The following is a 15,459-nucleotide window of genomic DNA, read 5'->3' as shown; positions in this document are numbered from 1 at the left end:
TACGGGGGAAGTTAGGGAGGTCAGTCATGTCCAGAACGGGGTGGGCAACCCCTGGTGCAGGGTCAGGAGCTGGGCATCCTGCCCCCCAGAACTGACCAGAGAGCAGGAAGACCAGGCTTGGCAGGCCACAGTTGCTCCTGACCAAATATTCGGAATAAAACCAGCAGAAGGACAGATAGAAGCGATTCAGAAGTGGAATTTTCTTTGCCAGTACAGTTACTTTGTAATTGTTTCAGAAATCTGTTGCTTGCTCTCTTCAAGCCCTTCATTTCACGGGCTCCTGCCTTTCCCTTCGGCCAGGCCTGGACCCAGCACCCTAGGCTGTGAGGGGGTCATGGCGCACCCCTGTCCACCCACACAGGCAGTGTCAGGCGAAGTAGGCATAGAAGAACACGTTCACACACATGAGGAGGATGGCTTGCAGGCCGCAGACTCGCGCCCAGAAAGCATGTCTTGGAGATGTCTGGCCGTCCCCTGGGGAGGGGGGAGGGCATCATGGGGCACCTGAGCCTGCAGCACCTGCCCCGGAACCAGAGGGAGGGAGGGAGCTGAGCCCACCGTGTACCTGCTTTGGCTCCTGAGGCCAGGCCTGGAGCCAGGGTCCACCAGGTGAGGTTCTCCGTCTGCAGGGGCAAGACAGTTGGGCAGAAACACCGAGTTCAAAACTGGCCGGAGCCAGGCTGAATCAGGGCAAGGGCTAGAATATTCAGGTTTGGGGGCTTTGGTGGGTGCAGTTATGAACACCCCAGGCTCTGGGCTCGGGTCACTCCTGGAGGAGTTCAGTGGAGCAGGCAGTGCCTGACTTCAAAATGGGGTCATCGGCCCTCCCCCCAGCCCCTGGAATGTTTCTGAACCATCACGAGAGATTCAGAGGCCAAAGGGGGCCAGAGCGAGGACGTGGGCAGACTCAGTGGACTCACCTGCACGCTGGGTGGGGCAGGGGTCAGCAGGCTGCCGGCCACGCCCACAGCACCGCTGAGAGCAAAGAGGGCGATGGCGAAGTGCAGGTAGTGGACGGCGCTCAGCATGGCCGGCCGCGGGTCCGGGAGTCCGCAGGGGGGCGAGGGGTGCAAGAACTCCAGCACCAGCCTCGTGGCCCCCACCGCCAGCCCAGCCATCAGCCCCCAGAAGGCCCCCTGGGAGGGAGAAGGCAGGTTCTTTCCTGCTCATCGGCTCCGGGACCGAGCGCCCACCCGTCCGCTGACCCCACCTGCTCATTGGCGCGCGGCCAGAAGATGCCCAGTAGGAAGATGGCGGTCACGGGTGGCGCCAGGGAGCTGGTCACCGACTGCATGTAGATGAAGAGCTGCCCGCCATTGGACCCCTGCAGCACGGGGATCCAGGCCACGCTCACGCCGATGAGCACCACGATCACCACCCTGCGGGGCAGCGGGTAGGTGTGCTGGTTGGGCCCTTCCCTGGCCACAGCCCCGGCCCTGCACCCTTCCACCTCCTCCGCAGCAGCTGGGTCCCTTGGGCCATCACCGCCTCTCTGATGCTTGCAGGGTGGGCCTCGCAAAGCGCCTCCTGGCACCCAGGGTGGGGAGCGCCCACCCAGCCTCTCCGTGGACTTTCCTCCCAGCTCTTCTCACAGCCAATGCGGAGCCCGCGTGGTCCCCTGGACCTAAAGCTCTTGCTGCAGAAACAGGCAGGCCTGCGGGCTCCTCTAGCCCTTCTGTAGTCCTAAATGGGGTCCTCGCCCACCAGGGGCGTGCCCCTGGGCCTGGGGGCATCTTGGAAGTACTGGCAACAGTGAGAGGTTTTCTTTTTTGCTTTTTCGATCACAGCTGGTGATCTCAGGGGTTACTTCTGGCTCTGCACTCAGGAATTACTCCTGGCGGTGTTCGGGAGACCATGCGGGATGCTGGGAATCAAACCGGGGTTGGCTGAGTGCAAGGCAAACACCCTCCCCGCTCCAGCCCCCAGGAGGTTTTCTGAGCTTCCTGCAGCCTGGGATCCGCTCGCCTGTGGGTATTTCTCGGGCAAACAGGGGAGATGGCAAAGTCTCCAGAGGCCTGTTCTAAGACACTATATAGGCTCCTGTTACATACTAGAGCCAGGCAGCAGGAGAGCACCAACCTCAGCATGACCTCTCCGTATGGGATAGAAGAAGCCTCACAGGGGAATACCAAGTGCTCAAAGGCAACAGAAGCAAGGAGCATAAGAAATGGTCTTCAGTTTGGCACTGGGGTGGGGCTGGGGGACAAGTTAGAAAAGGGAACACTATGACAGTGGCTCAGGGGAAAGTGCCACCAAGACAGGCTGGGGTCGGGAGGGAATTGGGACCTCGATGCAGGGAAGCAGACACTGATGAAGGGACAGGTGCTGGGACTTTGTACACCTCAAACTCAGTCATGAATCGTGACCTTGTAATGCATGCTGATTCAATACAAATTTTCAAAAAAAGATAGGGGCTCCCACCCTGAGCCCGAAGTGCTTTGCAGGTGCTGGGCCTACAGCCCCCACTCCCCCTCATGCCCCCTCCCCTCTCAATACCCCCCCAACTGCAGGCCCTGGGTCCACTCTTACAACAAGGAGCCTGCCTGAGTGCCAGGGGAAGGGGGCCCTCATCTCTGTCCAGCACAGAGACGATACAGACAAGCCTTGCACCCTGGGCTCAGGGCTGGGCTGGGGGGACCCCAAAGGAGGCATCCATTCTGGAGAACCCCCAGGAGGAGAAGGCCTGGACCTGGCTCTGGAGTCAGTGTTGCTTAGCTGACCTTAGCCCTCTTTCCCTGGTCAGTTGGTGTGTGTTTTTTGGGGGCGGGGGGCCTCCGGCTGCAGGGTTGGGGTTGTGTGCATGGCAGGGCTGGGCCCGCCTCCTGCTCACCCACTCCTCCCTGCCTTCCCTTCCAGGCCTGAGGGGGAGGGTGGAGGGAGGAGGTGCCGCCTTGATTAGGGCTAATTAACCCTTAGCCTGGCAGGCGCTGCCCTCTTCAAAGGCCAGGCGGGCTCCACCACCACCCACCCCGCCCTCCTGGGGCCTCCCCGCACAGACTCAGCACCCCTGGGCCAGGCGCTGCAGCCGGTCTGGAGAGGGCCCTCGCCTTCTCGTGCCTTCTGGGGGGTCCCCTCCTGGCCCAGCGCCCCCAAACCCAGACGCTGTTCCTCTGCCTAGAGTGCCCTCCTCCCACACCTCTTCCCTGGCTAGACCCCTATTCTCCAAGGCTCAACTAAGGGCCTTCCTCCTCCAGGAAGTCGTCTTGACACCCTCACCCCATCCCCATATAGAGCCAGTCCCCTCCATCACCCAAGGGTGCTGTCCTGATTAAGGGGCGCAAGGCACAGCTTGTGGGCGGAGGAATAGAGAAGTCAGAGGGAATAGCAAGGGAGGAAACTAAGGAGCTGGGAGACTAGGGTGTGGGGCGTGGGGTGGGCAAAACGCAGGGCTTCAGAGAGGAGTGGCCACAGCCAAGGCACCCCTACTGGGAGACCCTCAGCTCATCCCTGCACCCCTGCCTGCCAGTCTGCCCATCATGGCCTCTTGCCCGGGCTCTAGGACCCCCTGACCTCTCTGCCTGTCCCTGCACAAATGGGGGTTGCAGGGACCCAGGATGCTCTGCACTTAGGGAGCACCACTGCCAGATCAGTGTCTTAGGGAGCACCATTGGATTAGTGTCTTAAGGAGCACCACTGGATCAGCATCTTAGGGAGCACTGCTGGATCAGTGTCTTAGGGAGGACTGCCAGATCAGTGTCTTAGGGAGCATCACTGGAAGGGTGTCTTAGGGAGCACAGCTGGATTGATGTCTCAGGCAGGAGGACGCTGGAAGTGTTGAGGGGCTCCCAGAGGGAGGTGTGGTAGAACTGACCCAGGCCCATACTCCACATCACAGCCTTCTGCTCCCCAGACAGGCAGCTGGGGGGAGCGGAGGGAGAGTGCAGTGCCTCTTGGGAGTCGGCCCCTGGGGAGAGGTCGGGACAGTGGCTGGGCAGGCTGGCATGGAGAGTAGACCCTGCAGTTCCTCGGTTCTGCAGACTGGAAAGCCCTGCTTCTACGGAGGCCAGGAAATGGGGGACTGGCCCTACGGTTCCCAGTATCCAGCCCAGGGCAGCAGGAGGACATCAGCTCATGGGCTGCCAAGGACAGTCTGGCAGGGGAGGGGGGCAGTGGCGCTGGCACAGGCTGTCCCGGGGCCAGAGGGAGAGGCCCTTGTTTGGAGGCTGCAAGGCCGGGATGAGCTCACGTTCACTTGTCTGCACCCGGCAAGTCCCGACAGGACCTTTCTGTCAGGAGCTGCTGTTTTCATCGCTGGGACGAGTGCTGGGAGCTCCCGAGAGGCCCGCCCTGAGGAGCGGCCACAGGACACGCGCACCAGCGCCCACATCAGCGCCCAGTTCAACCGGAAGGCGCCCCACCACCACCAACCAGCGCCCAGTTCACCAGGAAGGCGCCTCCCCCCCCCACACCAACCCGCTGAGCCCAAGGAGGGAGGATGTGTGGGGGAGATGAGGTGGGGAGAGTCCCATGAATCAGTGGGGGTGTGGGGGGAGGGATCTGGCAATAGTCCTGGGGAAGCACAGAGGGATGACAGGGTCTATTCTTGGTGGGAGTCTATTCAAGGGGGACTGCATGGAGGAGAAAACACAGGCAGGGTCTAAAAGAGCAGGCAAGTCATTGAAGGAACAAGGAGAGCAGAGGGGCTGGGAAGCCAAGGGGGTGGGGGTGCCCAGAGCCAGGGGGTGGGGCAGCTGGGACCCAGTGTAGCCAGCTCTGAATTCTGCCTCGAGCTCTCTTGGACCGGCTGGGACACATAGGAGGTTTGAGGGTTCAGAGCGGGGAAGCCAGATGTCGGGATGGCCGGGGAGCAGGGTCTGTCTGGCCAGTTCCCCAGGAAACAGCTCGGAATAGGAGGCACAAGGAGGAGGACAGGGACTGTGACCAGAGAGGACCAGGGAGGCTGGAGCGAGGGCGGGAGGAGGAGCAGTGCGGCCTCTTCTCTCGCCTCCTTGCTGGCCTGCATCCTCCCACTCACCCCTCAAAGCCCATCTCCAGCCCCTCCCGTGCCAGCACCCCCGTACCGTCCCACCAGCAGTAGCTCGCGCTCGCCCGCCCGGGGCCGCAGCTGCCTCCAGATGTCCATGGTGAAGAGGGTGCTGCTGCTGTTGAAGACGGAGGTCAGCGAGGACACGAGCGCGGCCATCATCACGGCAACCATCAGCCCGCGCAGACCTGCAGGGACAGCCGTGTCTGCACCGCCTGGGCCCCGAGTGCCGGGTGCAGGCCAGGTCGGGGACTCCCGGGTCTGCGGCCTGACCCTCGTGGCTGCAAAGCGGCCGCCACCATGACCGCTGCAGAGCCCACGGCTTCATCTGGCAGGACGACTACTGACCCCTTGGGCAGACAAGCAAGGGGAGGCTCAGGGGAAGACAGTGGCCGGGGGACGGGGCAGGCCAGAAGCAGGACCCCCTGACCCGGCACAGCCCATCTCTATTCGGGCTGGGCTTCCCGCAGTCTCAGGGGGCCCTTTCTCCCCTGGGGGAGAGAGGGAAAAAATCTACCCCCCGAATGACTGAAAATGAGTGAGGGGATCCCATTGAGAAGGGGAAAGACTCTGGGAAGCCATGGGCTGGACAGGGGCAGAAAAGGACACTCGACTTCTGCCTCGGTGCTGTGTGACTTCAAGTCAGGTGCCTGCCATCTCTGAGTGTTGGATTAAGGCTGCCTCCACAGTCTCTGACACACTTGCTCTAGGATTCTGTCCGTCCTCCAGGTCTGTGCGCCTTGCTGTGCGTCCTCCAGGTCTGTGCCTGCTCCTGGTCCTCTGCCCACTGCCCCTGGGATCAGCCTGATGGGCCCCTCCCTGCGTGCTCAGCCTTTCAGCTGCTGCTCGTTGCCTGGCTAGGATGCTGCCAGGCTCTGGATCTGCTGTTTTGTTTCTTTATTTTTTTATTTGGTTTTTGGGCCACACCCAGTGATGCTCAGGACTTACTCCTGGCTCTGCGCTCAGAGAGCACTCCTAGCAGAGCTCAGGGCATCAAGCCCGGATCAGCCACGTGCAAGGCAAACTCCCTCCCTGCTGTACTATCACTCTGACCCTCTCATTTCTCTTTCAAAAATAAAAATTGGGGGGGAGGCCGGAGTGATAGTACAGCAGGTAGGGCGCTTGCCTTGCATGTAGTTGATCCATCAGGTGTGGCCCAAACCAAACCAAAAAAAATTTGGGGGCCACACAAAGCAGTATTCTAGGGTTACTCCTGGCTCTGTGCTTCAGGGTCCCGGAGGTGCCAGAAATCGACCCTGGCCTCCCACATACAGTCTGGGCTCAGCCCATGAGTGAAGCCTCCAGCCCCGGCCTATGCCCGAGCAGCTGTGTGAGGTCTGGGCTTGCCAGGGCCCTTCGGAAAGGGAATTCAGCTGGTCACCCTCCTCCTGCTCAAAGAAATTGGTTGACATGAGGTATCTTCTCCTCATCAGGTCTGAGTAATGTCGGGGGGTGCTTAGGCAGCCCCCAAAACTGCAGAGGAAGGTGAGGCCCACAGGAAGGCCCAGCCTTGCATCCGGCAGTTCCCTGTACTTTTAGGTATAATCCTGGTAGCTGCTCCGAGCACTGTGGAAGTGTCATTATCAGCCGTTCACAAACGAGGCCACTGAAGATCTGGGCAGGGAAGAGCCATGCCCCAAATATCCCCGCCAGCAAGCGGCTGAGCCAAAATCTGATGCCAGTCTGTGAACCCTGGTCCTCAGAGGGGACGAGCAAGGTGGGGCCTGGAAGTTTCCACATGGGATGCCAAAGGGAGGGAGGAGAAACCTGGGCTGCAGGGAGGCTCAGAAAAATGTCTCATCTGCTCAGTGGGACTCCCCGCCCCGCTCCGTGGCCTCTGCCATTCTCCACGTGACGAGGTCCCACCCACAGACACTGCTGGGGCTGCTGTCGCTTGAGAAACACAGAAAGCCCACACCTGCCCCTCCTGGCCCACTGGCTCCTGGCGGGCCCCTGACTCTGGCCTTGCAGGGCTGCAGGGACCTGTGGGGAGGGAAACTGGGGTTTGCGTCTCATCCTTCTCTGAGACTTCAGACAAGCCGCTGTGACCCCTCAGTGCCTCCATTCCCTCTCGGGAATAAAGGGAGCTAACACTGCCCGGAGCACGCAGACGTGTGATCTGCCCCGCTGGGCCAGGCAGTGAGCTCAAGCCTTTCCCAGGCCACAGGCTGGCTCGCAGATGGCCACCTGGGTGCGGACTCCAGCTCCACCTGTCTTTAGCCAGGCTGTTCAGCCTCTCCTGGTCTCAGTTTCCCATCTTTAAACAGAGTGGGGGACAGAGCCGTAGGACAGGGCTCGATCCCCAGCATCCCATATGGTCCCCTGAGCACCGCCAGGAGTAATTCCTGAGTGCAGAGCCAGGATAAGCCATGAGCATTGCTGGATGTGACACAAAATTCAAAAAACAAAGAAAAAAACTTAAACAAAACAGGGGGGCTAGCAACAAGGCTGTGTTCTTGGAAGAGGACAAGAAGAGGATGCCGGGCGATCACGCAGGAAGTTGGCATGGCCCAGAGCTGGGCCCTCCGCAGTGCTGTGCATTTCCTCTCACTGTTTCTCTTGCCCTGTGGGCGCCTCCCTCCTGGATGTCAGACGGCCTCTCCCAGGCCCTCCCCAGCTCACCTGTGGGCATCAGCTCCATGACCAGCTTGGGGTAGGCAATATTGGAGCAGCCGATCTCCGTTCCACAGGCCCGCAGACACTCAGCCGGCACCACGCATCCCACATCATCTATGGAGAGGGAGCCATGACCACTGCCTGGCCCTGGGCAGGCCCCAGAGGAGGGCTGCAGCCCGCCAGGCTCTTCTCATCACTTCCCAGTAGCAGCCCCTGGGCTTTGGGCCTCAGTTTCCCCTTCTGGGTCACTGGAGAGGGCTGGCCAGGCAAGGGGCCCGGCTGGGGTGACAGTCTCTCTCCACTTGCCTCTGCCCTGGCCTTCCTCCCACAGCAGGCCAGTTGCAGGGAGGGAGGCTCACCAGCACTTGCCTCCCCTGACCGTTAGTGCAGGCAGCAGCCATCTTGCAGCCCTCCACCCCCAGGCAGTTCCCGCAGGCAGGCCATAGGGAGGCCGAGGAGCTGTCCAGGCAGGTCTGTTTGGCTCTGGCCCAGAGGCCCCCCTTTCCCTCCCAGCAGCTTCTGGGGCTCTCAGAGCAGAGCAGGAGGAGTGCCGACCACCCCGCCCCCGCCCCGCAACTCTCCAGTGGCTCCCACAACCTCCATGTGGACGTGACTCTTCCAGGCTGCCAAGCCCACCTGCGGCCCTCTGCCAGAGACTGCACTCCTGGACCCGCCCAGGGCACAGGGCCCTGCCCCCCTGAGAAATTCCCCACTCTTCCACCTGCCTCTCGAGCCACCTCCTCCTCCCTGTCCTCCCTGACGACAGACAGACCACGTGGGCTTGTTGATTGATTTTCTGCCTCTTCCCCTTGGGCCAGGCCAGGGAGGTGCTCAGAGGCGACCTGGCAATGCTCATATTCTGAGAGAAGGGGACATACGGACTAATCCTGGTCTCAGCCCAGACCCCCCAGCTCCCCCTCGTGAGCTCACAAACAGAGCCCAGGCACAGGGCCCCTCTCGCCACCTCCTGGCTCTGCACACAGGGTCTGTGTGCCTGGCTCTCTAAGTTGGGGTACTTGATGGAGAAATCACCCCGTCTTCTTGCACCTCCAAAGAAATGTTTCGTGCACTCATGGCCCCGGACCCCCCAACTCTCTGAGAGGTGACGGAGCAAAGGGCAAAGGCAGGGGCAGGACAACGGGTGCTCAGGGGATCCTGGGAAGGTCCATGCAGAACCCGACTGCTGGCTATCACTGTCTCAGCACCCCCCCACCGCAAGGCCCCTTCTCAGGGTGCAGCAGGCAGGGGCAGCGGGTCCCGGGCCACTTCCTCTAGGCGCATGTCCCCTCCCCACCAAGCCAGAGCTCCAGGCTTCTAGGACAGCTGTTTCCAGCCCCGCTGGTCCCTGCCCAGACCCAGTTCTGTCCCCTTGTCCCAGGATGCCCCAAGACCCTGTCATCGCCAGCTGCTCTGCCCCTGACTCCATCTCCTCTCTCCACCACCCGGTGCCACACCCGCCCACAGCCTCTGCGTCCTTTCAAAATCCGGCTCTGCTCAGACCACTTACTTCCCAGGAACCGCCTCCCAGGCCGGAGCCCTGAGTCCATAACTGTCTGGGGAACATCCTTCCCAGGGCTCAGGGCAGCCCGCAGCCGCCCTACCTGTTTCCGACTCGCCCTGCCGCCTCCACGCCTTGGCCCTGTCCTCCCTCCTCATCCTCATCCCAGAGGCCTCCTCAGGCGCCTCCCCACCCCCTTCACAGCAGCTCTGAATCACAATTGTTTGTTTGCAAATTTTCTCTCCCCCACTGAGAGCTCCTCAAGGGCAGACACCAACAGGAGTTTGAATCATCCCTGAGAGCCTTTCCGGGTACTGAGAACATTTATGAATGAATGAGTAAGGGAGTAAGTGGTTGGGAAGAAGGAGAAAAGGTGCAGGATGAGAGAAAGGATGCCAGAAAAAGCCAGGAAGAAGCCCAGGTACTGTTCCATCTGCTGCCTGCCACTTCCTACCCTTTGCCACCCTGCATGCATGAAAGCGCAGAGGACCAGAGAGTAGAACACGTCGGAACACACAGATCCAGGGCAAAGCCTGGGGACAGGTGGACTCTGGGGTCACTGGGGCCCAGCACTCAGAGGGCAGGGCCCCTGCTGACAGGTTCTGAGCCTGGACCAGCTGGCTTGGAGCTTAGATGACCCAGCCCTCCTGGGAGGACCCAGGAAGAGTCATGGCCACATAATGGCCCAGAAAGCCCAAGTCAGGAGATTCTGGCTGGTTTGTTCCAGGCTCCCGGCCTGGGCAGCGCCTCTGGGCACCTGTGGCCGCCTGGCCTGCCGTGTTTGTGCTGAACAGCAAGAAAGGGGAAGCTGCCCTTGATGACAGCAACACAGGTGTTGCCACCTGAAGTTCTCTCTGTGCCAACAGGAGCCAGGGCCACCGCAGGGGCTGCAAACCGGGGACCCCTCCAAGTAGTCTCCACCTTTGCACCCCTTTTGGAGTTGGTTTTGTGTTTTGGTTTGAGGGCCGCAACTAACTGTGTTCAGGGGCTTCTCTGCACAGAGCTGGGGGATGGTCACTCCCTCGTGGAACTCAGGGATTGGACCCAGGCTCCTGCGTGCAAGCCCATCCCTGGCACTTGGGCCCCAGTCAGACCCACATGGAAACTCTGTGGCAGCTACCCCTGCTGCTCCCTCTTCTCTCCCTCCCTGGCCAATGTCAAGTCCAGCGATTTCATTTCAGGCCCTGGGAAACTTCACCTACTCCAACAGCGGCCGCCTGGTCCCCAACCCCGACTTTTATATTTTTCCCTCTGAGTGACAACTTTTATTCTCAGCTCTTCATCAGGGCCACACCAGGGAGGCATGTGGTACCCCGATGTCTTGGTGGTCACCCCCACTCTAAGACCATGCTTATTCTGTACCCTAACTTCCTTAGGGTTCCCTGTGCTGACCCGCATGGACACGGGAACCCGGGACCCACACTTGTGGTCACTTTCTGGACCTGCCTCCTTTGAGCGCCATTCTCCTGCAGACCCCTAGCCCTTTGGAGTCACTTTGGGGGACAGTGACTCCCCCCAACATTGCAGAAAGGTCAGGGCTTTCAGAGGGAACCTTCCCCCCTCACAGCGGTGGGCAGGGCTGTATGGAGTGACCATGGCCAGGGTTCTGCAGGTAACCACCCACCACGCCCAGGTGCCCAGCCGCGGGGACTACAGGGCAGGAGGCCAGCTGGCACAGTCCTGCAGAGGGCAGGAGGTGACTTCCCCAAGATACTGGGGTTTTGTTTTCTTTTTTGGGTCACACCCAGCAGTGCTCCGGGCTTACCTCCTGGCTCTGTGTTCAGAGGGGCCAAGGCCAACCCACCCCACCTGCAAGGCAGCAGCAGAACCATCTAGAACACCCACCTGCCTGTCCTCTGCCCTGCCCACACCCTCTGGGATCCTCCACTGTCCCCCCGCACCTCGCAGAGGGATCATTGTACACTCATGACCCCCCTCCCCCGCCCCGCACATGGCCAGCCTCACCCCTGCCCACTTGACTCACACCTCTGGGCTTGCTGTGCACTCTTGCTGTCTCCTCCCTCCTTCACCAACCCAGGGGCTCACCCTCATTCCTCTCAACTCGACACTGGGACACGTCCTCCACACCAATAGCACCAATAGATCTGGGGCCGTGTCTGTCCATCTTCCCCACAGCCTATGACTACAGGCTCTCAGGAGGGCCCTGGCCCGGCAGTGCCTGGTAAGTCAGTGTGCAGGGCCCTGACAGAGATTGCTGACCTGAAAAACAAAATGTTTATGGACCAAAGAGAGAGTACCATGGGAAGGGTGCTGGCTTTGCATGCCACCAACCTGAGTTTGAGTCCTGGCACCCCAGATGGTCCTCTGAGTCCTGCCAGGAATGATCCCTAAGAGTAGAGCAGGAATAATTCCCGAGCATCATAGGGTGTGGCCCCCAAATCATTTTTTTTTTAAAGTAGGGTTTTTTGAATCATACCCAGCAGGACTCAAGGTTTACTCCTGGCTTTGTTCTCAGGAATCATTTCTGGTGAGGCTCAGGGGACGTATGGAGTGCCAAGGATTGACCAGGGGAGTCTGCATAAAGTAAGTGCATATACTATCTCTGGCCTTGGACTCTTTCCTCAGGCAAGCATGGTGCTCCCCCTCCACAAACAGGAGCCAGTTCGGACACCTGCATGGCAGGAGGGAGCAGGAGCCGAGGCACAGACCAGGCTAAAGGCCAGTTCTCACCAGACTGTCATTTAAGGCCTTTGATGCTATTTCTGCTCCTGTCAATTCCCCTGGGGGCATCCTGACGCCCTACAGCTGATCAAAGCCTCAGCCTCACACCAAAAACCCAAAATAGATCATAGATTTACACGCAAAATGTAAGCCTTTCAAACACCTTTCAAACACAGGGGGAAAGAGAGAATCTCTAGGACCCAGGACTCCACCTCCTTCTTGGACTGGACATCAAAAGCACGTCCATGAAAGGAGAAATGGATAAATCAGACCTCATGCAAATCAAGTGCTCACTCTGTGTAGGATGTCTAGAAGGATGAAAGGCAATCTGTGAAAAATGAACTCAGGGCTGGCGAGAGAAGTGCTCGCCTTGCATACAGCTGCCTCAGCTCAAGCCTCAGCACCATGTGTGCACACAAGCCAGGTGCTGGCCTGGAGGAGTTATCCCAGAACCACAGGGCTGCAGCCGCACTGTATCCTCCGGCCTCGCTGTGAACCACCTGCCCAGGTTTCCTGAGCACCACTAGGACGGTTACCCCTCCTCCCAGAGTCACACACAATGAATGAATTTAGTGAAGTTAAACTACAAAACTGTTTATATACGAAAGTCAATTGGGTTTTTTTGGGTGTGGGCGGGGGTTGGAGGCTACACTCTGGGTTACTCCTGGCTCTGTACTCAGGAATCACTCCTGGTGGTGCTCAGGGAACTATATGGGGTTCTGGGATTGAACTTGGGTAGACCTCATGCAAGACAAGCACCCACTTTACTATCTCTCTAGCCCCCCAAATCAATTATTTTTATACACTAACAATGAAGTACAGAAAGGGAAATTAAGGGAACAATCCTACTTCAAATAGCTCTAAAAAGATAACTTGAGCCAAAGCGGAAAAATATATATACAGTGAAAACTTTAAGACATTGCTGAAAGAAATTAAAGATAAATGGAAATGATAGTCCATGCACATGAATTGGGGGAATTCGCATTGCTAAAAGTTCATGCTACCTAAAGCAGCGTATAGGTCCAGTGCAATTCCTATCAAAATTCCAATGACAGTTTTCTCAGAAACAGAACAACAATGCTAACTTCACAGGGAACCACCAGAGACCTTGAATAACCAAAACGATTTGAGAATGAGGATCAATGCTGGAATCGTCACAGTTTCTGATTTTAAACTACATTACAAAGCTACAGTAGTCAAAACAGCACAATATTGAAATAAAATGACACAAAGCTCAGTGGAACAGAATAGAGAGCCTATGAATAAATCCATACACATATGACCAATTAATTTACAGTAAAGAAGCCTCAAACAAATAATGGGGAAGGGGCAATATCGCATCAAACTGTTCTGGGAAATCTGGATGGCCTATACAAAAGAATGAAACTGAATCAATATCTTACACCATACACAAAAATTAATTCTAATCAATTAAAGACTTATCAGTGTAAAACCTGAAACCATAAAATTCCTAGAGAAAACATAGAGGGTAAATTCTTTGACATTGTTCTTGGAATGTTCATTTTTTTAATTGGGCATAAAAGTCAAAAGCAGAAAAAACAAACTAACAACAACAACAACAAACAAAAAAACAAGAATGACCACACGAAAGTAAAAAACTTCCACACAGCAAAGGAAACCCTCAATAAAATGAAATGTAAATCTATCCAACGAGGAAAGGTTTGCAAATTCTATATCTAGCTAGAGCTTAATATACAAATATATGAGGTATTCACACAAATCAATGGAAAATAATAATAGGGGCCCGAGAGCTAGTACAGCAAGGAAGCTGCCTTGCAGACCACCTGGCTTCTAACCCTGGCACCATAACCATATATGTTTCCCTGAGTCCCTCCAGGAATGACCCTGACTACAGCACCCGGACTAAGCACTGAGCACTAGCATGGCCCCCTCCTCCCAACACAACAACGTAGGCAGAGGAACTGAATGGACATTTCCCAAAGGAAATATTGGGCCAGTACATTTTCTGTATTACTTGGGTGGCAGTTGCTTGAGTCATACCTGGAGGTGCAGTGCTGGGGACCATGTACTGCTGGGGGACTCTCAGACCTCCTATACGCAAGACATGTGTTCAGTCTATTGAACTACCTCTGCAGTCCCAAACAGTATGACTTTATCTCCCCACCCTCCACGCCCACAGTGCTGGGAATCAAAACCAGGAGCTCACACATACAGACAAATACCCTACAACTGTACTATATCCCTGGCCTCTAAAGGAATCATATAGATGACCAACAGGTATACAGACACACACACAGACTCAATATCATAATATCATCAGGGAAATGTGAATCAAAACACCTGTGAAAATGGCATCAACAAGACAAAGTGGGGGCCAGAGAGATAGTACAGTGATTAAAGGTGCTCGCCTTGGATCAGCTGCATGCAAGACAAGTGCTATCTTTCTGGCCCCAGAAAAACAAAAGTTTTATATCAGCAGAAAATATTTGCAGACCACCCACCTGACAAAAGTCTTGCATCTGGAATCTAGAAAGGTCTCAAAAGTCAACCTCAAAACACCAAACAGTTCTATTAGAAAACGCACAAAAGACTTTAGCAGAAGTTCCACCTAACAGGACGTGCCAATGGCCAATCTGCACCTGAAAATACGTCCAAAGTCATTAGTCATCGGGAAAATGCAGATCAACAACACAGAAAGAGATGATTACACACCAATCAGTATGGCGAAAATACACCCATAGTGACAATAGGAAATGTTGGCAAGGAGGTAGAGAAGTTGGACCTCTCAGGCATCGTTGGCGGGAATGGAACACAGAACATATGGCAAAAACATATTCCTGTATGTGAATGGTTGTAAATAGTATGTATATGCATATAGCATATCCCTGTAGCTAGATTCATAATATGGCTACATGTGATAAGGTTGCATACATCTACACACGCGCATATACACAATGAGCGCGTGTTAACTGGTGAAATCTAAACAAGCCCGGAAGGACACCCACGTCAGTATTCTTGCTGTGCCATTATTATTGCAGTAGAGTCATGTAGATGATACCACCAGGAGAAACTGAGTGAAGGCTGCACGCAACCTTTGTTTTTGTTTTTGTTTTCGCAACTTCTTGTAAATCTATAATTATGGGTAGGTAACTGCAGAGATTGGAAGCCTTTCAGCTCTAAGCAAGAGTCCCAGGGCCTCTCAGGATAAGAGCCGCTGAGGCGCAGAGAGGGTCTTTTTTTCCTGTCTTTTCCGTTTCAGGACAAACCCAGCTGTGCTCAGGGCTTCCCAGCAGGACTCAGGGGACCAAAGGGGGTGGGGTGGGGAGGGCATGGGCAGACCCTGGTCCAAAGCACAGTCTCCAGACTAGGGTGAAAGGCAGAACTCAGGTCTTGAGGGATCAGGGATGGTGCTCCAATGGACCCCAGCTTGCAGAGCCAGGTGAATGGAGTGTGGGGCGGGTCCGAGAGATGTCACCAGCCACTCCGTCCTAGTACCTGGCACTGAGCACAGGGCCGGGCTCAGCAGGGCACAGCCTTATCCAGATCCAGGGTGAGTGCGGTGGGCGTGGGGGCACAGGAGGGAAGGGCTGTGCCAGGCTCCTGGCGGCTGCTTGTGGCACGCGACTGGGTGGCAGCTGTTTGTTGGGCCAGATTTAATGGGCTTTACTATCCCCACCCTGCCAGCTTGCTTTTAGAT

At 56.8% G+C, this 15,459-nt stretch overlaps 1 protein-coding gene across 1 annotated transcript in view; it reads right to left on the bottom strand.

The window, feature by feature from the left end:
• Positions 1-367: 367 nt before the first annotated feature.
• Positions 368-15,459, bottom strand: part of SLC5A10 (solute carrier family 5 member 10) — a 51,867-nt gene continuing 36,775 nt past the window's right edge. The window contains exons 10-15 of the mRNA XM_056135746.1: positions 7,607-7,714; positions 5,022-5,172; positions 1,211-1,379; positions 921-1,136; positions 566-623; positions 368-474 (exon numbers count right to left, since the gene is read on the bottom strand). Coding sequence (XP_055991721.1) covers positions 368-474; positions 566-623; positions 921-1,136; positions 1,211-1,379; positions 5,022-5,172; positions 7,607-7,714 — 809 coding nt within the window. The remainder of the gene's footprint in view (positions 475-565; positions 624-920; positions 1,137-1,210; positions 1,380-5,021; positions 5,173-7,606; positions 7,715-15,459) is intronic.

The sequence above is a fragment of the Sorex fumeus genome, unplaced genomic scaffold (assembly GCF_029834395.1).
Source record: "Sorex fumeus unplaced genomic scaffold, SorFum_2.1 ptg000122l, whole genome shotgun sequence".
In the NCBI taxonomy this organism is placed as follows: Eukaryota; Metazoa; Chordata; class Mammalia; order Eulipotyphla; family Soricidae; genus Sorex; species Sorex fumeus.
The sequence above is the reverse complement of the archived record's forward strand: the minus strand, read 5'-3'. Positions and strand labels throughout refer to the sequence as shown.